This window comes from Copadichromis virginalis, linkage group LG6 (assembly GCF_057382275.1).
Source record: "Copadichromis virginalis isolate Kocher_CV1m ecotype Utaka linkage group LG6, C_Virginalis_male_GT1.1, whole genome shotgun sequence".
NCBI lineage: Eukaryota > Metazoa > Chordata > Actinopteri > Cichliformes > Cichlidae > Copadichromis > Copadichromis virginalis.
The window spans coordinates 25,513-50,467 of NC_140623.1; the positions used below are offsets into that span (position 1 = coordinate 25,513).

Genomic DNA, 24,955 nt, shown 5'->3' on the forward strand with positions numbered 1-24,955 from the left:
TCAAGAGTCTAATTCTTAAACTTCTCAGACAAATTTGTTAAAGGAGCAGTTTTTTGAAATCAGCATAGATAACTAAACTAAAAGAGGAGTAAGCATATTAACTGGGAAACAATTGCTCTTCATTTTACGTTAAGAAATATGACTGTAACATGCCTTAAGCTGTTTTTGTATCTGCCCTGTACTTTTCTAGCCTTTTGAAGCCATAACCATTTGAATAATTGTCAGGAAAAAAACAAAAAAACAAAACAACATTCAGAAGACTCACTGTCACCAAGCAATCACTTGGTGACAGTGAGAAGAAGAAAAAGAAAAAACTCCTTTTGAACAGGAAGAAACCTCAGGTTCAGTGAGAGGCAGCCATCTGCCGCAACCGACTGGCAGTGAGGGGAGGGAGACATGACAGAAGACAGATTAACCAATAGTGTGCAGTTTTCCTTCTTTCCCCAATTTTCCCAATCTGATATTCCGGGCAATATATTAGATTTACATTTGACTTTTGGACCATTTCACTAAGATTCCAAATACAATAAATGTTATGTTCCTTTGATTTTAACAGTTAATTGATATTCTTTAAAGGGGAAATTAGTACCCCCTTTAAAGTAGGAAAGTAGATATTGAATCCTTCTAATGTGCCTTTATTTCTCCAGGGAATGACAAGCCTATGAAGGGCTTTCGTCAGGAAGACCTGGTAAACCAGGATCTGATCACAGAGCTGAGGAAAGAGTTTGGCATGACCTACGAGGAGTTCTACATGGTCCTCACAGACACTGACATGAGAGTCAAGGTAGAGACTTACTCTTTCTAAGCAATATAGGAGGATTATGTGAAGGCTGTGGCTCTATAGTGTAGTGGTTTGCACATTTGCCTAACAGTGAAAGATCCCTATTTAAGTACCAGGAGGAGGAAAAAAAATCCCTTGACAGCTGTGTCGGGAAGAGCATCAAATACGCCAAATTAAACACAAGTATACCTGTTGTAGTGACTTGTGAATAATTTAATTCAGGTTTAGGTAAATAGGGCCAGACCACAGTCACATCAAGGCATGTAAAATTGATAATAAAGGGGCAGCCAAAAGTAGCTAGTATGTGATGGGCAGCCCCATAACAGAATGGCCGTGCTGTGTAGATCAATTAACTTGTTGAATACTTAAATTAATGCGGTGTGAATTTGGAAAGCATGTAAGTCAAGCTGTTTTTTCACTCTAAAATGTAAAGATGTCCCCTAAATGAACCACACACACTCACGTCTTGATTCAATTCAATTTTCAATTCAATTCAATTTTATTTATATAGCGCCAAATCACAACAAAAGTCACCTCAAGGCGCTTCATAGATACAGAGAAAAGCCCAACAATCATATGACCCCCTATGAGCAAGCACTTTGGCAACAGTGGGAAGGAAAAACTCCCTTTTAACAGGAAGAAACCTCCGGCAGAACCAGGCTCAGGGAGGGGCGGCCTTCTGCCACGACCGGTTGGGGAGAAAGAAGGAAGACAGGATAAAAGACATGCTGTAGAAGAGAGACAGAGGTTAATAACAGATATGATTGAATGCAGAGAGGTCTATTAATACATAGTGAGTGAGAAAGGTGACTGGAAAGGAAAAACTCAATGCATCATGGGAATCCCCCGGCAGCCTACATCTATTGCAGCATAACTAAGGGAGGATTCAGGGTCACCTGGTCCAGCCCTAACTATATGCTTTAGCAAAAAGGAAAGTTTTAAGCCTAATCTTAAAAGTAGAGATAGTGTCTGTCTCCCGAATCCAAACTGGAAGCTGGTTCCACAGAAGAGGGGCCTGAAAACTGAAGGCTCTGCCTCCCATTCTACTTTTAAATACTCTAGGAACAACAAGTAGGCCTGCAGAGCGAGAGCGAAGTGCTCTAATAGGGTGATATGGTACTACAAGGTCATTAAGATAAGATGGGGCCTGATTATTTAAGACCTTGTATGTGAGGAGCAGGATTTTGAATTCAATTCTGGATTTAACAGGAAGCCAATGAAGGGAAGCCAAAACAGGAGAAATATGCTCTCTCTTTCTAGTCCCTGTCAGGACTCTTGCTGCAGCATTTTGGATTAGCTGAAGGCTTTTCAGTGAGTTTTTTGGACATCCTGATAATAATGAATTACAGTAGTCCAGCCTGGAAGTAATAAATGCATGAACTAGTTTTTCAGCGTCACTCTGAGACAGGATATTTCTAATTTTAGAGATGTTGCGCAAATGGAAGAACGCAGTCTTACATATTTGTTTAATATGTGCATTGAAGGACATATCCTGGTCAAAAATGACTCCAAGGTTCCTCACAGCGTTACTGGAGGCCAAGGTAATGCCATCCAGAGTAAGAATCTGGTTAGATACCATATTTCTAAGATTTTCAGGGCCGAGTACAATAACCTCAGTTTTATCTGAATTAAGAAGCAGAAAGTTAGCGGCCATCCAGGTCTTTATGTCTTTAAGACATTCCTGCAGTTTAACTAATTGGTGTGTGTTATCTGGCTTCATGGACAGATAGAGCTGGGTGTCATCAGCATAGCAGTGAAAATGAATGCTATGTCTTCTAATGATACTGCCTAAGGGAAGCATGTATAATGTAAACAGAATTGGTCCTAGCACTGAACCCTGTGGAACTCTATAATTAACCTCAGTGTGTGAAGAGGACTCTCCATTTACATGCACAAATTAATTAATTATCGGAAATAATTAATTACATAAATATTTACAACAAATGTAATTAATTAATTAATTATTGACACATTTAATTAATTAATGACACATTTAATTAATTATTGACACATTTAATTATTTATTTATTTATTTATTTCACATTTTAATTAATTATTGCCACATTTAAATAATTATTTAATTGTGTATTTAATTAATTCATTTTGGCACAGTTGACTCCTTCAGGTCTCACCATGAAATAATTTTATCTGTCAACCTCACCCATCAAACTCAGGAGGCGGGGTTAACACTGATCGAGTCAAAACCATTGCTTTGGCCTGGTGGCCATTGTTTTTAGCACACAACAACCGGCATGTGGAAACTAACAGAACTGAACTTTGAAAAACCCTGTTTGTGTGTCACCAAATACTGTTTTAATATTTTTTTTAGCGAGAATGTAGTGATTTAATCTTCATATGTCTGGTCGGTTTGTCAAGATACAGCCTCTTTGCAAAAGTGCTTCGATGATTTTGGAGATGTCTGCCCAGGATAGACCCGTTCGCCTCGCAAGCAATCAAGTTATTACCACTGACAAAGCGCAGGCCCTGGTACACAGCTGTAATAACCCCCGCTGACACTGACTTCTTTTACTGAGGTTATATTTATCGGGGTTTTATTTCCTGATGTTCTTATGTGTCCTACGTGTTTCAGTCGCCAATTCTGAATTATAACTAACATTAAAAACATGTTTAAGGAGGAGAGAGAGCAAATAAATTCGATTAACAGCTGATCTTTGGGTTTTTGTTCAGTAATCAGCGTGACCTGCGTATAAACGTATAAAAGAGATAACGTTGGTGTTTCCGTCATGTAGTAACTGCTGGCTTTAACTGTACAAAGGTTGTTCGACACTATGAAACACATACAGACTTCATGATGTTCGGCTAATATTTTTATTGTGAATAGTAATCATGAGGGTAAACGGCCCTGTACACCACGGAGCGAGGTCAGCATATCCACGATATCGTCAGCTCTATGAGTTAACAGTTTCCCAGCTGACTAGTCTAACTGACATGTACGAATATGTCACGGGTCATATCAATATGATTTTACAGAAGATCATCCTTATTACTGCCAACTATTCCAGAGACATGAAAATCTACAGCATAAAGAACAAAAAAATATAGCAGTCTAATGCAACACTGTAACAGAGATGAACCGTCAGTTTGTCGCAGATCAAAGTGGAATGAAAGTGATTGGTTGAACAGGTGTTCGTGATCTGTGTTTTCTGCATTTTCATCAGCGTACGAGACTCAGCAGCAGATTAGAATAACAGTTACACATTTAATAAATCACCAAATGAATACACGCAAGAAACGAGCAAACCTGTTCAATCCGAGAATTTGAGTTTGTGTTCCCTCAGCTGCAGACTCGCTGCTGTTTAAATGTTTGAGAGGAAGATTAGATATAAAGAAAACGTCAAACATAGACTCAGTCTGCGTTCACATTTGATATGAGGCCAGGACGGATAATGGCTGTGTCCTGTTTGAAGATCATATATGTAAAATTGTTGTCTGACCTCCGTCGATCCAGCCGCTCAGAGTCCGTGGTTACCATGGTTACTGCATAAGCACCTATAATGTAAACAGCTGACACAGCGGAAACCTACCGGGAGCATGGGTGTTTATGTTTTTCATTGCAAAAGAACTGTCTGTCTATGTTTCAGTGCCCTGGTCTGCCACAGTTTCCACCAGCCCCACTCCAGTCTCAGCAGTTTAGTGACCTGACTGTTCCATTTTTAACTTTTGGTGTTTCTGCCTATCACAAGATTGATAACTTCAGTCAGCACTGTAGTGCATCATTCTCACATCAGAGGGACATTTGAATACTGTTTTATACAGCATATGACTGAAAGATGAATATCAAGCAGGCATAAGTGTGATGTTTATTGAACTGAGATCTCCTACTGTCATTTCTTACGGAGAAAATACCGGAAGACAACAGATGACCACAACAAGAAGCATGGCCAACAGGGAAACAAACGCCGACACTGCGGTGCAAGTCTCGGACGACAGTACACCTAAAGCTGGGCAGACACTGTGCGATTTCTTCAGTCACGTTATTCAGCTCCTGCTCAAACTGCACGATTGACTCGCAGGGGTTAGAAGTTGGTAGGTCACGATGCAGAGTCTCACACTATACCGCCCGATGCTCTGATGCGACCTGAGTGCTCACACTGTGCCTCCATAACATGAAGGTTATAACAGAAAATCTGTCGCTCGCTCTCCCTCTCTGTCTTTCACTCACACAGACACACCACCACCATCAACTTTGCTAAATTGCTAATGAAAAACATGATCAGGCAGCTGTGATTGAGCAGCAGTGTAAATCCAACTGTTTTCACGGTTGTTGTGGTCATGATAATTTTGTGATGCCACATCAAAAAGGCTCGGATGAGGTTTCCAAAGTTCTACAAGTTGTGCCTCCATCGCTTGTGTCCAGATCACACGCTGCACAGCCGTGCTGCTCCATTTTTTTCACCGACGTTTACGTGTTTGCGCGTGAGCAGTGTGAATAGCTACGGTGACACCCTCACGAGCGATTGATGGTCGGGAGCTGGTCGTGAGGTGTTAATCACTTCTCGTTACCCCACGTATACTACACGATGCACGATGAAGGCCAAAATCGGTTCGATCACTTAAAAAACGGCTCAAAATGGGCCTAAAACTGCACAGTGTAAGCCCAGCATTAGAGCAGCAATGTTTGTTCCCCTCAGAGAAAGGGAAGAATGGGAAAAGGAAAACACCTGGCTGGAAAAAGTTAATATGGGCATGTGCAGTGAATATCAGTGCTATGTGGCCAGAAGTGATAATATAACTTATTTTGTGTAATAAACAACTGCAAGGATAGATGATTACAACAAATAGATCACTAATACATAAAAGTAATACATATTTTAATAATGATGATGAGTTAAGATGCGTAATCATGGGAACAAGCGGGTTTACAAACGGGAGCAGCTGATTAGCATTAGAAAAGCTGAAATAATACCTCAACTGAAGCCAATTGTACTAAATGCACTAAATGTGCACTGTTACAAGAATATTTTTCTTTCTATTGTTTTCTATTATTTTAAGTTTTCTGCATTTTCATCAGCGTACGAGACTCAGCAGCAGATTAGAATAACAGTTACACATTTAATAAATCACCAAATGAATACACGCAAGAAACGAGCAAACCTGTTCAATCCGAGAATTTGAGTTTGTGTTCCCTCAGCTGCAGACTCGCTGCTGTTTAAATGTTTGAGAGGAAGATTAGATATAAAGCAAACGTCAAACATAGACTCAGTCTGCGTTCACATTTGATATGAGGCCAGGACGGATAATGGCTGTGTCCTGTTTGAAGATCATATATGTAAAATTGTTGTCTGACCTCCGTCGATCCAGCCGCTCAGAGTCCGTGGTTACCATGGTTACTGCATAAGCACCTATAATGTAAACAGCTGACACAGCGGAAACCTACCGGGAGCATGGGTGTTTATGTTTTTCATTGCAAAAGAACTGTCTGTCTATGTTTCAGTGCCCTGGTCTGCCGCAGTTTCCACCAGCCCCACTCCAGTCTCAGCAGTTTAGTGACCTGACTGTTCCATTTTTAACTTTTGGTGTTTCTGCCTATCACAAGATTGATAACTTCAGTCAGCACTGTAGTGCATCATTCTCACATCAGAGGGACATTTGAATACTGTTTTATACAGCATATGACTGGAAGATGAATATCAAGCAGGCATAAGTGTGATGTTTATTGAACTGAGATCTCCTACTGTCATTTCTGTTGCTGGAGATGTCCACTCTAATTTAATTTAATTTAATTTAATTTAATTTAATTAGTTTGCTGCTTTGAATTATATGCAAACATGTCCATGTGGATTATATAAGTTGCTTGAGGAAGAGAAAATATGTTCATCAAAAGAAGACAGTTGAGGTACTCGGGGCATCTAACCAGGATTCCTCCTGGACTCCTAGGTAGGTGAGGTGTTTTTGGCCATGTCCTACTGGGAGGAGGTCTCAGCGGGCTTGGGGAATACTGTGTCCTCCAGGATGAGCTGGAAGGCATGGCTGGGTTGAAGGAAGTCTGTCAAATTGATAAGCAGAGGAAGTGGTGCAGCACCTGGTTCTGTTTGTAGAAGCTCAGATGTAGGGGCAGCCAATCAGATGAAAGCTGGCGTAAATAGAGGAGGGGTTGGGGTGGGGGCTCCAAAAGACTGTAGCATGCAAAACCACTACTTTGTACAATTTCTGTCGTCTACAGACAAAATCATCTTAACTTGTGATCTTGTAAGCTGCTGGTACTTGAGTTGTTTTATGCCTTTGAACAGAGCCTGGTGGGTATTTGGTCCTGCTTCTGGCATCAGTGCTAAGTTACACTAATCCAGCTGCTGGGTGTAATTTGTTATTAACTGGACTAGTTCATTTATCTATCTCTAGTATGCATTTGAAGAACTCATAATCTTCTGTGTTCTCCCTAGCTGCCCTGGGCTTATCCGTGGCCTTCATCTTAAAATTCAGAGACAACATGTTCCATGTGCTGACTGGCCAGTTCACTACTGTTCTGGTCACAGGCCTCTCCCTCTTCCTCTTTGACTTCCACCCTTCGCTGGACTTCTTCCTCCAGGCACCCACGGTCCTGCTGGCCATCTTTATCTACAATGCCAGCTGGCCCAAGGACCTGGAATATAGCCTGCAGCGGGAGAAACTACGGGTCATCAACGGGGAGGTGTTTGAGAGGTCAAGAGGGGTAGGAGACAAACCACAAATCCTCAGTAGTCACGCACACAAGCCCACACACTCCTTTTCCTCACACAACTTCGCTCACCTAACCCCGATGTATATCCACTTCCTCTACTCCCGCCCACATACCAAGTGCTCTGCAGGAAACTTGGCTCTTGTTTCTCTGTAATGTCATTTCTTGAGTGCAAGAGGAAACCTGATTCCCAGCTATGAAAATAGCATCCAGGCTCATGCTGGAGCCTTACTTCATAGAATTCCTTTAGTAGTCAAGTGTTTTTTGATGGAAGAAGCTATTTAACAATACAGTAGTCTGTGGGGATACTATCCTGGAATTCTTTTCATCCCCAGCGTCCTGTTCTGTATTGAAGAAACCCTGTAAATCAGGTGAAATGCCAGGTTTCAGGTGTTTGTTTCTTTGCTAGAGCACTAACAAAAATACCCTCTCCATTGGCAGCCGTGGCTTTAAAATGCACGGTACTTCCCCGGTGTTTTTCGGGGAGTAAATACTGCCCTCCACTTTCTGAAAACAGAAAAAAGATGTGCACAGTGCCTCAATGTCTGCAGATTTGTCCACTGGATTTGATCACTTGTTCATTCATTCTGATGCCTTGTCTCTTTTTTGTGTTGCAGGACAGTGAGGAGCTCGAGCTCCTGACAAAGGCAAATGCAGACAGTGTTTCTGATGAAGAGTCCTTGTAGTAATGATAGAGCTCACTCCCAAGTATCCAGAGGATACTCTGCATCTTTCCTGCTGCTGATATCGAACTGGACAATTGACTGGATGGAACATGGTCACAGATTGTCTGTGAAAGCATTTATTTGAACAGTGATAAGCAGGTAAACGGTGAAAGATACTGTTGATAGATTATATGATAGACTCCTAGAATTAAAAACAAAGTGTTTAATAACAGAATTAGCGAAATGTGTATATTTTGGAAACGTGCCTGTCTGTGGATGACTGCTGTCATTCATATGGGGGAAAGTACCAGCAACGCTGTTTGTTGGAAAATAAGTGATACTTTTGGATTCATTATGGATTCCTTTTATGGACAGTGTATTTCTTTACATGATTCCTGTTGTACATGCTGCTATTTGACTGCTTGCTGGTGCTGGACGTCTAAGGACCAGAAACTGCAGTTTCAGGATTGTTTTGATAATAGATTTGTTTGAAATTGTGGTGATTTTGAATCTTTATCCACACTATGATGAATTCAGTTTGTATTGTACTGTGGAAGAGGCAGTTTATTTTTTTATTTGTTTATTTTCTGAGCCAGAATAAGTGGCATTGACATAATTGCCACTAATGCCTGACTTTCTGTCAGCACCACAAACTCCCTGCCTCTCTTACTTGGGGCTTGAATATTTTCTTGTTAAACTGTAAAATAACATTGTCTAAAGATTGTTGTTTGTGCCATTAAAATCCTCACGTGTGAATGCATTTTCTTGTAAAATAAATGGCAAGTTGTTTTACTTCTGTGCAAGTAATGCAATTTAATACAATCGCTGATGTCTTGTCATAAATTTGTGCATTTATTTAAATACTGAGGTTTTCTGGAGGAAGACCTAAAGGGTACTAGCTGCTCTAACTCCATGTTTTTCTTCTATTACTTTGCACATGCTTGATAGCTGTTTTAGCTCCCTATCAGTTCCTTTAAGCCAACTCTTAGATAGTTTACCCACCTGCTGAATAACAGTGTTCCACACCCACTAACATTATACAGATCCAAGAGAAAAGAGACTGTAACGCAGTCTGATGTCTAAGCTTTAAATGAACAAGACTCACTTGTACATACACTTTGGCCATGTTTAATACAAACTCTGTCTCTTGCTCTATGGCAGCTGAGAGATGCTCCAGCCTCCCCATGCCCTTAATTGGATAAGTGGAAGAAAATGGGTAGGTGGATTCAAGCCCTTCTTACTCGCAAAGTGTTTTTGCAAATGTGATTGCATTGAGGGGACAGTAAGTTGAGAAGGTCTAAAACTACTGTAGATATTACAAGTACGGCAGGTTGTTTCAATCATTACATGACCACTAAAATATACTTGGAAATATTTTTCCAGTTTTGCCACTAGGGGGAGGTGTTGCTCAAAAGATTATTGCAGCGCATTGGCACTGAAAGTGAGACAAATAATTTAAAGGACCTGGTAGTAAACAAATGTTTATTTTCATATAGCCATATAGAAACAAAGAATAAATAGAAACAATGTATAGCAACAGAAACTTTACAAAAGAGAAATAATGTGATGCTTTTAATAATATTATTGGTAACTGCACTTCAAATGCAACAGATGTCCAATAAAAATGTTCTATTATCTACAAAATCAACGTGTGTGCTGAAACTATGTAAGTCTGATCTAAAAAAGCCTGTTAGAGATGACACACGATGCAATAATGTTTTAAGTTGAAATAAACAAAAAAAAACAAACCCGGCAAAAACTAAAGTACGCAATCCATTTCTGAACCTTCAGGTTCATCCATAAATTTACTGACTAACCAGATCTGACGCTGCTAAGTATAAAGCAGCGTACTATGCTATATAGGGAATGTTAAAGAACTGGATATGTGAAAGCATTTTTCTTCCCTTCACTAAGTGCTACAAAATAGTCGTCTGTGCCAACTGCCCGGTGGGAGATGGGAAAGACACACAAAGGTTTTGGGCCAAAGGAAGGTAGCACCAAGGACCAGCTGCAGGCCAGTGTGCATCATTGGAATGCACGCACCTTTTATCACCATACCCCTGGTGATAGCCATCCTGATAACCGTGTTCGTTGATGGTAACCATAGCCACCATATTAGTCTTCAGGGCAGCGCATGCGAAGCCACTGCTGGATGGCCATCTCCTGTCTGCGGAGCTGCATAGCAGGCACGTGCAGAGGGGGGGGGGGGGGCTAGAGGGGCTTGAGCACCCGCCCCTTTCCTGATGGGTGCCCAAAGTGCCCTTTTGTTGAGGCAACTTTTTAAAAAAATATATATATATATTTTTTTTTAATGTGTGTGTGCGGAGTCCTGTCTGTGCCCCTCAACAATAATATTTAACTATTAATCACAGTTTTGCTAAATAAAAGGATCTGGCTTGCATCAGTCACATGATCACATTTAACCAATGATCGCCCTTGACGGCAGAACGCGCTGGTTACGAGCCGGGAACGAGCTCACAAAGAGCACGCGCATTTTTAGCGGTCCGGAGCTGTAGGAGAAACACAAGTTAACTCAGAGACACAGACTGATGCGACACAACCAGTAAGTAGGTGTACAGCGTGCACTGTAGTGTGTAGCACACAGGAGTATTAGCTTATTAGCTTAAATGCATATACTATTATACGAAATGCATATACTATTATATATTGTACATATATTTATTAGTTTCAGATGTAGCCATTCTTGTATTTTGCTTGTTTACATTATTGTATTTTGCACAACTCTGTTGCTTGTGAAGCTCGCACACAAGAATTTCACTCACATGTGCTTTACCAGTGTACCTGCACATGTGATGTGACAATAAAAGTGATTTGATTTGATTTGATTTTTGATTTATTACGTACACGTTGGTAAGCTGTCTTGTTGCAACTGACGAACTGAAACAAACGAGCGTGCTGTGTGTGCAACAGCGCGACAAACATTACCTGTCCTTTTATTAACTGCACATGTAGTGCTGGTCACAGCTGCTGGCTACCTGTGTAAGGCTGTCATGGGTCTGTAGCTCTGTCACCGTTTTAGGGAACATATTTAGTTTTAAAGTAAGTTTCCGGGCTTTTCCTGCCTTTCTGGAGGGATTATATTTCACTAAAAAACAATTTAATATGCATGTCCACATAATTATGCATTATTATAATTATAATATATTAAAAACACACGCTGTATTTTAAAGAACATACATTAAGAAGCAGATTATATTAGATTTATATTTTAAATAAGACAAAAGTTGGATTTTACAGCAGTAAAATTATTGTATCTCTACAGTTTAAACATGTAATAAGCTTTGCCCTGCACAGAGTGGATAGTGAAACAAATGGAATCATCATAATGACATTATTTCATATTTATTACTTCCCCCTCCTCATTGCTTTATTATTGTAACTCTAGTAATAAATAATAATGTAAGGATTCTGGATCAGCACCATGATGCCCATAGTATATACAGTATTCTGAAGAAGGACATGAGGAGGAAACAGCAGGAGCTGTGTGAAGCTACTAAAGGCAGTGCTATAACATTTTTCTGTCATCATTTTATTATAGATTAAGTGCAAGAGTTGTTAGGTGTGGATGATTAGATTATAGTTTATTGCAATAGCAAGTTGTGCCTTGTTCTCACATAGCAAGTGGAGAGTGATATATGAAATGATGGAAGGAAGAAGAAGGAAGAGTGATTCACAGGCAGAGCCTAAATGATTTCTCACAGTTTTTTGTTGCCTTATGGTTCCAAGCGCTGTCACCAATCTTTGCATTTTGTTATTATCTCATGACACTTGTTTAATCAGCTACCATCTCTCCTCTGGACTTTTTAATGTCTACAGTCTCAGATCAACACAGCCCTGCCCTTCCCATATTAGATTCTTGATGAATGTGTGTTGTTGTTATTCAGCCTGGTTCAATGTGCCCCTTTTTAACTTTGAGCACCCGCCCCTTTAAACCTCTCTGCACGGCCCTGCTGCATAGAGTCTACAAGGTCATAGATAATGGCCATGGACCACATGGGTGAGGGGTACCAGCACTTAACATTGCCGTCCTTCCCCACCAGCAGCATGGAGAAGTATTCTGGGCTGATTTGGAAGTAGTTTCTCATGTCCTTCACGAGGGTAGCTGAGAGCCCTTCACGCTCCACGGTAGCACTCCCTGGATGGACCAGAGGATCAGGTTAGGAACAACCTATTAAAGAGTGAATTTCACAATAGATGTAGCACATCGACATTTTCCTCTTCCTCTAAACTTATCACACTGAACTCAGATACCAAAAAAGTAGAGACCTTAGCTTTCAGAAAATATATCTGTTCACTATTTTGTATTAAAAATTCTTACCATTGATAGGATAGAGCTCCAAGACTCCGCCCATATCTGGCAACTGTGTGCCAACCAGCTTCAGAATGGCGATGTGCCTCATGCCTGTGTAACCATGGCAACCTTTTTTTGAAAAGACATCAGAATGAGGCAAACAATTTTTAGACAACAGCATGACTTCAAATGAGAACAGCAGTATGCTATCAAAGTTTACCTTGGACTATGACCCTGACTGACATGACCAGAAGAGCCTCGGCAAGCAGATTTACAGATGCTGGGAGGAAGTCATACTTGTTTTCTGCAAACAGAACAAAATGTGAAGACACGTACTGAGCAAGCTGCCAACACATCACTGTAATGCACGCCAGAAAAATTAACACTGTTTTTTAAATCTATTTATCCAGATGTGAAAAATAAAAGTTGTGTGCATGTGTTTACTGTCAGGTAATCACCGGCACTGGCAGACATTTTCAGAAGTAGGATGCGGCTGGTCCCCAATGTTACAAAGCCTAGCCTGAGAGCAAGAATGTAGGCTGATGAGCCGGAGCACAGCCTGGGGCACAAGGGCACATGGCTGCGACTGGAAATGGATCCAGCCAAACCTGCTGGAATACATACAAACATGCACGCACACATGTTTATCAGACTTCCCCTTTACATTATGATTATTATACTGCCAAAGAATTTTTTAAAACTGTTGTGTGTGTCTCAGAAAGGTTTTAAAAAGACAACATTGACAGGATGTAAGTGTGAACTAAAACTTGCAGAAATAATGATCAAATACAAGACACTAAAAATAACACTGCGGGTTAATTTGGTTAAAAGAATATCACTCTGATTATGTTGTGTGAGCCGTTTAGAGATATGTGGTGGCTTTTCCTTTAATGGCTCATCTGTGAAACAGCTTATGAGGAGAAACAACTCAGTATAATGCAATACAAAGATGACCGTGTCATTGAGACTATATACCCCTTATCTTGTATATCAATATTCAGTAAGATGACCTTTATATTCCAAGAAATCTATGTATCAGGCAAGCTTTCAGGTCAATTCTTTAAGTAATCCAAGAGTTTTATGTGGATGTTGGCTGTTTTTGTTTATTCTCTGTCAAACTATGACTCAATAAGCACTGTTGCAACAGGGCTCACAGGGATTTTCAGTCTGGTTATTGTGTCATTTGGCATACCATAACATTTTCTTCCAATTTCTCTTCCTTAACAGTAATTTTTTGACAGCCACCCTCACAATGACACCATTTCTGATGTGGCTTCAGTAAGCAGTATATGGATCAACTGCAAGCCCAGATGCATCTCTCAGGTCCTGTGTCAGGTCTTTGCTGCATTTTTTCACCCTGATTTTTCACACTTCAAAAGCTTCAGGAGGTTTTTGCTCAGCGCAGCATCAGCACCACGGAAATACACGGATAAACTGAGCAGATATTTGAAGTTTACACAGCTACATTCTCGCCTGAAAATATGTTAAACGTTTATTTTGTGACCCAGAAAGAATAATAAGGGTAACATTAAAATTAACTAGCTGCCGCCATTGTTGGAAACTGAGCAGGGCTGCGCTACGAATTCTGGGACAAGGCTTCCTCTTCTTCAAGGTTTAACGGCAGCTGGCATCCTTGTACATGCACTGCTGCCATCTTCTGCTTCAGTCCGTTATTACACCCTTAAATACTACTACTTATTCCTGCGTCTTTTGGGATCTTACAAAGCTTCAAACGACACATCAACTATTAAATTAGTCGTCGACGATTTTGATAGTCGACTAATCGTGGCAGCCCTAGTCCAAATCAGTCTTCCAGCATGATGATGACCTAAAACATACCGGCCAAAGAAGTAGTACATTAAGGTCATTGAGTGGTCTAGTCAGTTTCCAGACCTCAATTGTATAGAAAACCTGTGGAGGGAGCTTAAGCTTTGAGTTCCCAAGTGGCAACTGAGAAACCTAAAGGACTTAGTTTCTGTAAAAAGGACCGGGCCAAAATCACTCCAGAGATGTGTGCAAACCTGGTGACAGACTATACGGCTGTACTGGCCAAGAGTTCCTTCACAAAGTACCCACTTGTGTTTTACTTTTGTATCAAATACTTTTTTCACTCAGTGACATGTGAATCCATTCATAACTCTGATATAATGTTTTTTTTTCTATATTTGTTAAAATAAAACTGCCATTAAAAATTAGACTTCATTTCTGTGTAAGTGAGCAAACGTATAAATTCAGCAGGATCAAATAATTTTCCCCGACTGTGTAAATGTCACTGACTTTGGCATTGTGTTGGTCATGCCTGATTGTTTTTCTTTGTGCTTTAGGGGATCATCAGAGTGCCTGCTCCCTGCCAGTACGCCCACAAGTTGGCTTTCCTTGTGGGTCAGAGCATCCACAAAGAGCCCAATATGAAACTGGATGACCAGCTTTTCTACCTTTAAAGATAAAAAGGCCCAGTTTGCATAGGAAATCTTATTTACTCATTTTTGTTGTTTGAGCTTAGTTGTTGTTGTTGTTTTGGAGGCAAATTGAATGCAATCAGTTATACTTTGAGGATCTGTTTGGGTTTAAGTGATGGGAAAAGTCTGTATTTGTTGAGTATCTATAATCTTTGGTTTTGTTATATTTGAGACTTTTATTGTCATCATTTGCAGCACAAGATTTAGACCTAGATGCTGTCTCTCACTTTCTGCATTCAATTAATCAATAAATCTGAGTTTGTAATTCCTGGCATTTCAAAGCAAGTCAGTCCAATATTACATTACAAAATATCAAATTTTGTTTGTTTTTTTTTATATAAAAGATTGCACATGCACACCCACACAATAATTTGTAACCATCAATATAGGCTGATAATTCTTATCATAAAGCTAGCACACAGTTGCAGACTTTTAAACAATATGGTCTTCAAGACACCATGGGGAAAGCTTAAACTGTTTGATTATAAATTGCCAGAGAGATACTCCCTACAGTATGTGACAAAATTTAATCGATTTGATTGATGGCCCTAATCATGACCTTTTGACCTCCCCCCTCCCCCCGGAAGTGTGTAATAAGCGTGACGAATTGCATCCGGAGAAGGGAGGGGTGGGAAACCCCCGGCATCCGGAGAAGGGAGGGGAAACCTGTTGTTGGAAAAAAAAGAAAAAAGTTTTTAGAGGGAGGGAGGGTCTGCAGCATGGGAGCGGAATAAAAGCAGAGCGGTGATGCAGCAGCTGATTCTGTGCTGTATAGAGAGACAGAGCGGCAGTTAGTTTTCCACAAACTCATAGTTTGAATTCTGTTTCAATATTTTGTCAATTTTCTCTGTATTTTTTTTTTTTTTTTTTTTTTTTTTACAATAGCGGATGTAATTTTACTTTCTTAAGCTGCACCGGCGCGTGTAATGGGAAAAAAGAGTGACTTCTTATTGCCTGTAGAGAACCGTTTCTTTCAATAGTATTTTATTTTCCTATAATACAGACGCAGTAAAAAACCTTTAAGATACACCATAGCTTGTGATGAAAAGAAGAACTTTCTATCCGTTTGTAACCTACAGGCTGCCTACCTCGTATGTGTAAAAATGAATAAATATCCCTTAGTGAATACTACTTTTCCTTTTGATAGTCCCTTTTACAAGTGACTGAAAAACAAACCATAATTGCCGTGACAGGCGATCTTGTTACACACACACACACACACACACACACACACACCCCGCGGGTCAAGGAGGAATGAGACAGCAGATATCAGTTTTTTCTCAATGCTTATAACCTATATTGCGCCCCCCAAAAAAAATATTATTATTATTATTAAAACATCTATATGAGGTAGGTTTTGCGCAGCCTGCTCCTTGGTAGAGTTTTTTTCTTCATTACTTTTAGCTACTTTTACAATGGGTTTTCTCAATAGACAGAAAATGATGACACTGAGGAGTCAACAGCCGATATTATCATTGCTTGTAACCCGGTAAATAATTTCGTACATCTCCTCCCCTAAAATAAGCCTTAGTGGAAAAAAGCTCATATTCGAATAAGTTTATTAAAGCACCCCCTCTGTGGGAAAGAGTTTTTTTTCTCAGAGTCAAGTTTAAACCATGAGGCGAGTTTTGTCAACAGGAGGCGAACAAGAACAACTGTTGCCCATAAGGTAAAACAAATATCCGCCTCTAAGTCGTATTTTACCGTTGCAGAATGCGGAAAACAGACAGCCCTCACAAGAAGGTATTCAAAAAAAGGAAATTGGATACCTCAACTCTCCCGACTGCACACACACACACACACACACACACACACACACACACACACAGAGAGAGAGAGAGAGACCCGAAGGATGAGGAAAAAAAAAAAACCCTCTCTAACTGACAATATTGTCAAGAGAAAGATGCGAAAAAACAGATGCCTCGCTAGACGAGGATAAAATGAGAGAAGAAACGGGAGGGGAGTCAAAAGAGCCGATATCTGCTCGGCCCCTACTATGAAAGTTCTACCAATCGCGAGGAAGAATCCGTGAATATTATGTCAGCATCCCGTTCAAACAACGCCGCCGATCAGAGCGCCAGGGCCATCTCGCCAGATCTGTTCGTACCTCACCCCGGTAAGTTTTTTTTTTTTTTTTTTTCTTTACGACTTTAAATTATATATCAACAGAGATGTCAATAATTTGATTACTTTCTTTTAGATTTCTACATCAATGATTTCACGCAAGTGGACTACGGTACGATTAAATAAGTATATATCATTTTTTTAAATAAGTTTAGATAGACTTGTTTTATCAAAAAATCTGATACTTACAGAAGCTATCGATAGTGCGGAGAGTAGCAGCATAAATCCGGCCGTTTTCCGTGCCGAATTAGACGCCATACTACCCGCAGAACCTCCACTGCCGCCGCGGGGAAAAGAAGAACAAGAAGACGACGTTATTTTCGTCTCCGCATACCGGGAGAACTGCGGAGAAATAAGTTTTAAAACCGAAGGTAAACAATATGTTGCATTATCCGCCATTTTTTGAATAACAGGATGTGACGGAGTAATCCAAGTGTGTTATACCGCCCCTCCCGACCCGGAGCAGATTTTTAAAAGTTTGTTTTATTTCTCGACAGCGGTAATCGAGAATATACAGACCCCGCCGCCGGGCTGTTGTTGCTGACATAGGTAGTTGCTTTATTTTGTCACAAAGCTCTTCTTTTTGTTTACCCTCAAGTAATGTTTCTGCTACTGCACTCATGCACTCTTTGACAACACCTGCATCTGCAAAGGGCTTTTTGTGTTGACCTAAAATCCAAGCAACTCTGAGGGAACATTCATGAGCATGTTGTTGGGCGGTGAAAGAACTGGTTAAGATCCTTGTGGATTGATCATATTGGGCTCTGAGACTGCTAATTTTCTGGGACCTGAGTTCAGACTGGGGTGGGTATAATTGTTCAAAAGCTTTGTGCTTTGTCTCATAGTGGCGTTTGACATTGCCACTTTTAATCAGTGCCACGGTTTCTGAACATATGAGACACACTGGTTTGCTGCTTGCGGCCGGAAGAATGAACATATTGTGGCGGACCACCAGGTGGCTCCACTCACACCCAAGTTGAAGGGAAGTGTTGGGGTGGAGATTTTGGCACTTACTATATGTGAAGTTCTGAGAGTCAGTTAATAAAGTTGGAGTGAGACACTGAGACCTCTCCTGTCGTTATTACATACCTCCACATTGGTGACCCCTGTAGCGAACATGCTAAGGCTCGACGACGAAGCCAGCTCCGGCCTGGAAGCATCGGACCGCCGGACTTTCACCTCCGCCAATGGCTGCGTTTGCTGTGGCGCTTAAATTGCCGGATTTTTGGCTTCACGATCCTCCTTCATGGTTCGTGCACGTAGAAGCTCAGTTTGCTCTTCGTGGAGTTTCAGCCGACGATACTAAATACCACCATGTGGTGGCCTCACTTGACCCGCTGTCAACCCGCCGCGTGATGACTCTCGTCCGGGACTCCCCAGCCCAAGGCAAGTATGCCGCCCTCAAGGCGCTGCTGCTGCGGCGTTACTCCCTCTCTGATGCTGAGCGGGCCGAGAAACTCCTTTCCCTCACGGGCCTGGGCGACGGCACCGCTCTCGAGCTCATGGAGAGCATGCTGTCCTTGCTGGGCGCGGATGACGGAGGATTTCTCTTCACCCACCTCTTTCTCCGACAGCTGCCGGCTCCAATGCGCGCTGGCCTTGCCAACTCCCCGCTATTGGCCACGAAGGATTACCGCTCCCTTGCGGAAGAGGCGGATCGCATCCTCCTGGCTACCAGGACTTTCGGCGTCCAGGCGATTGTTCAGAACTCACCAGCGTTTTCCCCCGCCCCCTCACCGATGCCCCAGGGGCCCTCCGAGTCGGAGGGAGCATTCCGGAGCATTCCGGGAGCATTCCGGCCACCGTGGACGAGTCGTCCACGGTGGCCGGAATCGCTGCACAGCGGCACCGCGGAAAAGGGCTTTGTTTTTATCACCAGCGTTTTGGAGCGAAGGCACGGCGCTGTCTCCCGCCTTGCAGTTTCCAGACCCAGGGAAACGGGCATGTCAGCGCTCTGTAGCAGCCGCGACCGCTGGCAAGGAAAGGCTGCTTTTCTTAGAGGGCTCATGCTCGGGGAGGCGTTTCCTGGTGGACTCCGGCTCACAGAAGAGCCTTCTTCCCCCGGCTGGCTCGGACAGGCTAGCTGAGGGCTGCGGGCCATTGCTAACAGCGGATAATGGCTCTCCCATCAAAACCTTTCGGTGAAAGGTTGGTGACTGTTTGCTTTCATGACCGTGACTTTCAGTGGAACTTTGTTGTTGCTGCTATAATAGGCGCTGATTTTCTTTGTGCTCACGGACTGCTGGTTGATGTTGCTAACAGATGTTTAATTGATGCTGTGTTATTTTCCTCATTACCTGTTTGACTCAGGGTGCTCAGCCCGTGGTACATGCTAACTCAGTAGATTTGGGTGACGTTTTTCAGTGTTTGCTTTCTGAGTTTCCCTCACTCACTGTCCCCACTTTCTCGAGCACGGTGACGAAGCATGGGTGGAGCATTACATAACTACAGTAGGGCCCCTGGTGTTCGCGCGCGCGCGCCGCCTCAACCCTGCCAAACTGGCTGTCGCTCGGGAAGAATTTGCCACCATGGAGCGCCTGGGCATCGTGCAGCATTCGAACAGTGCCTGGGCTTCTCCGTTACACATGGTGCCTAAATCTGATGGTCGGTGGCGACCTTGTGGGGATTTCCGCCGTCTTAATAATGTCACAGAGAACGATCGTTATCCCATTCCCCACATCCAAGATTTTTCCGCCCATCTTGCGGGGACCTCGGTTTTTTCGAAGATCGATTTGGTACGGGGATATCACCAGGTTCCCGGGCGCGGGGAGGATGTCCCCAAAACCGCCGTAATTACACCTTTCGGCCTTTTCGAGTTTCTGCGCATGCCGTTTGGCCTGAAAGGTGCCACCCAAACCTTCCAGCGGTTGATGGACTCGGTCTTGCGCGGGCTGCCCTTTGTTTTTGTATATCTTGATGATATACTGGTGGCCAGCAGCTCGAAGGAGCAGCACATGTTCCATCTGCGTCAGGTTTTTCAGCGTTTGGCGGAGCATGGACTGATTATTAATCCGTCTAAATGCCAGTTTGGGTTGCCCGTTCTCGATTTCCTTGGGCACCGTGTTTCCGCCGAGGGCGCGGTTCCGTTGCCTGACAACGTCCAAGCTGTTTCGGAATTTCCGCATCCCACGAATGTTAAGGCACTGCAGGAATTTTTGGGGATGGTGAATTTTTACAACCGTTTTCTCCCCAGAGCGGCACATCTGCTGAAGCCCCTTTATGGCGCGTTAAAAGGTAAGAAAGCTAATGACTCCGTTGACTGGTTTCCGGAAAGAATCCAAGCGTTTTCTGATGCTAAGTCAGCGTTAGCTGATGCTGCCCTTCTGGCCCACCCATCCCCCTCAGCGCCGATTGCGTTGACCACCGATGCGTCGGACATAGCGGTGGGTGCGGTGCTGGAACAGCGAATCTTGGGTGTCTGGCAACCGCTCGCCTTTTTCAGCCGTACGCTACGTGACAGCGAACGCAATTACAGCGTTTTTGACAGGGAGCTACTGGCGCTCCACCTGGCGACTCGTCATTTCCGTTTTTTTCTCGAGGATCGTCACTTTACCGCATACGTGGACCAGAAACCCTTGACGTTTGCCATGTCCAAGGTTTCTGATCCATGGAGTGCACGCCAGCAGCGCCAGTTGGCAGCCATTTCTGAGTTTACCACGGACATTCGGCACGTGGCTGGTAAACCCAATCATGTGGCTGACTGTTTGTCCCGTGCGCTGGTTTCTCCCGTCTTTCTCGGCATAGACTACTCCGCCATGGCTGCCGATCAGAGCGGTGACATCCTCGCGCTTAAATCCACCCAGACGGGCCTCATACTAGAGGACAGAACCATGCAGGACGGTGGTCCCCTCCTCGTCTGTGACGTTTCCACCGGCCGCCTTCGCCCAGTGGTTCCCGCTTCCTGGCGTCGTCAAGTTTTTGACTCGGTACATGCTCTCTCTCATCCAGGGGTCCGGGCCTCTGTTAAACTGGTCAGCTCTAAATTTGTTTGGCCAGGCCTTTGCAAATCTGTTAAGGAATGGGCGTCGGCGTGCATTCCCTGCCAGCGCGCGAAGGTTCATAAACACACCAAGGCACCCCTGGAGCCGTTCTTCATACCCGGCAAACGTTTCGATCATGTGTATGTTGATCTGGTGGGTCCTCTGCCGCAGTCACAAGGTTTTACGCACCTTTTGACTGTTGTTGACCGGACCACCAGGTGGCCGGAGGCGGTCCCCCTGGCGTCCACTACCGCAGAAGTGGTGGCCAAGGTGTTTTTGTCAACCTGGGTCTCGTGTTTTGGCCCACCCGCGGACATTGCGTCAGACAGAGGCCCCCAGTTCATTTCCGAGCTTTGGTTGGCCATGGCTGATGGACTGGGGGCTAAAGTCCACCGCACAACCGCATACAACCCGCAAGCTAATGGGATGTGTGAACGGTTACACCGGTCGCTTAAGGCTGCTTTTCACACCTCCTTAAAGGATGGCAATTGGGTTGACCGCCTCCCGTGGGTTTTGCTTGGGCTGCGCTCTGCGGTTAAGGAGCTTCCCCAGCTGAGCTAGTGTTTGGTCAGCCCCTCCGCATGCCTGGAGAATTCTTGCCCGAAAATCCTCCTCCCTGCTTCGATCCATCGGTGCTATCTCTCAACCCGCGTTTGCACTCGCTTCGGGTTCCTGGTCCGGTGCGCCATTGCGTGCCTGACACCTTTGTTCCAAAGACTTTAGAGACTGCTAAGTTTGTTTTTGTCAGGCACGATGCCCACAGGACAATGCTGCGGCCGCTGTATGACGGCCCATTCAGGGTTATTGAACCGGGCCAGAAACATTTTGTTTTGGATTTTGGGGGTCGAAGGGAGACTGTGTGTGTTGACAGACTTAAACCTGCACATGTTCTTCCGGACAGTAATGTAGTGCCGGCCCAGGCCCCTCGCCGTGGCCGTCCTCCTTCGATGGGGTTGACAGACTCTGGTTTTCCCCCCAGGACTACCCCCGGACCACCGGCGTTTGAGCCTCCTCCTGCCTTTCCTGCTCGCCTTCACCAGCCTCGTTCACAGGATGGACCTTCCTCTGCCTGTTCTCTCCCTCCCAGGTTCAGTCGTTTGGGTCGTTTGCTTAGACCCAGGGTCCTGGACTGAATAGAGACCTAACTGTGTGTTCAGGGGGGGGGGGGGGGGGGGGGGTATGTGTGGCGGACCACCAGGTGGCTCCACTCACACCCAAGTTGAAGGGAAGTGTTGGGGTGGAGATTTTGGCGCTTACTATATGTGAAGTTCTGAGAGTCAGTTAATAAAGTTGGAGTGAGACACTGAGACCTCTCCTGTCGTTATTACATACCTGTCGGTCCATTCAGTCTTGAAAGTTCTATTTTCAATGTCTACTTTTCTCTTTTTTGAAAGCGCCATGGTTGTTTTACCTCTTGTGACTCCCACTCACATCTTGTCTCACTGTATCGTTAATCGTCTCGCTTGTCATTCGCCTCTCACCGTCTCTTTCCTCTGTCTGTCTGTGTCTGCACTCAGCGTTGCGATCGCCTTGAATGCGCAGATGTGATTGGCTAAGTAGTGTCACGTGGGTGGCTTAACTCGCACACCATTGGTTTGTATGTTCCCTGGTCTAATACAATGTAACGTTACCGCTTAAAATTGAATCGCCGGTCAAAATTAAATATAATTTAATATTTTGTTAACTATAGGTCCGGGTCCATATAGGATGGCGACTGGGTCCTGACCGCGTGAGGCATCCAGAAGACGTTTCAACAATCAGCTCATCTTTGGGTCTGCTGATGTCCAGAACATAGTTGAGCTAAAAAAACAGAGTTGTCATAGACTGTGGATGACAAAATCAGATAAGCACTAAAAGTTGCACTTTGCGACATCTGAAAACTTTAACATACAAGCTACAAGCTACAACATACACCATGATGAACGGCTGGCCAAAATGTTCTCAGGCTTTGTCAGAGCTTCGCACGGTGGTCCACACACGTCAGGAAAAGTTGCATCTGTTGACCTTCTATAGGGAGTGCAGAATTATTAGGCAAGTTGTATTTTTGAGGACTAATTTTATTATTGAACAACAACCATGTTCTCAATGAACCCAAAAAACTCATTAATATCAAAGCTGAATGTTTTTGGAAGTAGTTTTTAGTTTGTTTTTAGTTTTAGCTATTTTAGGGGGATATCTGTGTGTGCAGGTGACTATTACTGTGCATAATTATTAGGCAACTTAACAAAAAACAAATATATACCCATTTCAATTATTTATTTTTACCAGTGAAACCAATATAACATTTCCACATTCACAAATACACATTTCTGACATTCAAAAACAAAACATAAACAAATCAGCGACCAATATAGCCACCTTTCTTTGCAAGGACACTCAAAAGCCTGCCATCCATGGATTCTGTCAGTGTTTTGATCTGTTCACCATCAACATTGCGTGCAGCAGCAACCACAGCCTCCCAGACACTGTTCAGAGAGGTGTACTGTTTTCCCTCCTTGTAAATCTCACATTTGATGATGGACCACAGGTTCTCAATGGGGTTCAGATCAGGTGAACAAGGTGGCCATGTCATTAGTTTTTCTTCTTTTATACCCTTTCTTGCCAGCCACGCTGTGGAGTACTTGGACGCGTGTGATGGAGCATTGTCCTGCATGAAAATCATGTTTTTCTTGAAGGATGCAGACTTCTTCCTGTACCACTGCTTGAAGATGGTGTCTTCCAGAAACTGGCAGTAGGACTGGGAGTTGAGCTTGACTCCATCCTCAACCCGAAAAGGCCCCACAAGCTCATCTTTGATGATACCAGCCCAAACCAGTACTCCACCTCCACCTTGCTGGTGTGATACCCACTAATGTGTGATCACATTTATGTGAATTAATTTAAGTAATTTCACTTTCAATGTAAGTGATATTTCCATTTGGAAATGCCCTAAATAACTACAGTAATTGTAACAGGAAACTTGGTAACTACCCTGGGATGTTTGTAGCGGACGCTTCATTTTTATACCAATAGGTGGCAGTGTGAGACCATGGTTTGGCCTGTTGTTAGCAGCCTGAAGCGCATGGTCCGCGCTGTTTTCTCATAATGGCGGAGTATTCAGGAAACGGCAAGCCAAGTCTCTCTGTCTGATCATTTCTTTCCTGTTTACAGGACACATATATAGCTGTCTACAGGTGCTGCCACCCGGTACCTGTAACAGTTTTCTGGGGGCTCGTCCGGGATCAGTCCTGCCTTTGAGGCTGGGAGCTGATCCAGTAATACCGGTACTTTGGGCCAAGAGTGGCAAGAAAACACCAACAACTCCAGTCTGCTGGTTGTTACCGACACCTCCTGCTGCTGCCTGATGGAGAATAGATGCTACTAATTGTGCAGGAAATGCATTGGCCATGTGTCACAACTAGCACAATGGACAAGAAGTAAGGAAAAAGACAAATAAGGACTGCTTGGTGCTGCTTGGTGCTCGGACCATCGCCCATCAAGGCAAAAACTGTACGAAAGCTGACATTGTGTGACCCACTGCAAGGGATAGGGAAGCAACCATAGCGGAAGGTGAGAGGAGGAGCTTGGTGTGGGCCATCAAGAAAGACCTTCTCGCCCTCTCTGCTGATGAACTGTTCCAGATTGCCAAATCTCTGGGTCCAGTGCCAGGAGTGGATCAGTCTTGCCTTAAGTCAGGGGATGAAGACAGTTGCTTCGAGTACATCAGTGGTTTCATGTGCAGTAAGGCTTTATTAGAGTCAGAAGATCAGGGCATGTCACACTTATTGTCACTGAAAGATGTTGTTGATGCTGTTACCCAGGGTCATGTTTCTGATTTGCAGATACAGGCTGCCACTGGTAATGATTCATGTGATCTATGTCCAAATGCTCAGCCTCATGATGTCAGTGTTGAAGTGAGTCCAACTAATGCAATGTTTTTAGAAGATGGTCATAATAGTGGTACAGAAGTAACTGACAG

At 43.4% G+C, this 24,955-nt stretch overlaps 1 protein-coding gene across 2 annotated transcripts; it reads left to right on the top strand.

The window, feature by feature from the left end:
- The first annotated feature begins 744 nt into the window (after positions 1-744).
- LOC146706835 (UDP-sugar transporter protein SLC35A5-like) lies at positions 745-8,944 on the top strand. Of its 2 annotated transcripts, XM_085460817.1 has the most exons (3): positions 745-784; positions 7,183-7,451; positions 8,075-8,944. In XM_085460817.1, the coding sequence occupies exons 2-3, from the start codon at positions 7,230-7,232 to the stop codon at positions 8,141-8,143; spliced, it is 291 nt and encodes a 96-aa protein (XP_085316943.1). In that variant the 5' UTR covers positions 745-784; positions 7,183-7,229; the 3' UTR covers positions 8,144-8,944. The 2 variants fall into 2 exon arrangements, with proteins under 2 accessions (XP_085316943.1, XP_085316942.1); XM_085460816.1 differs by lacking the exon at positions 745-784 and having other exon boundaries at positions 6,886-7,451.
- The last annotated feature ends 16,011 nt before the right edge of the window (positions 8,945-24,955 follow it).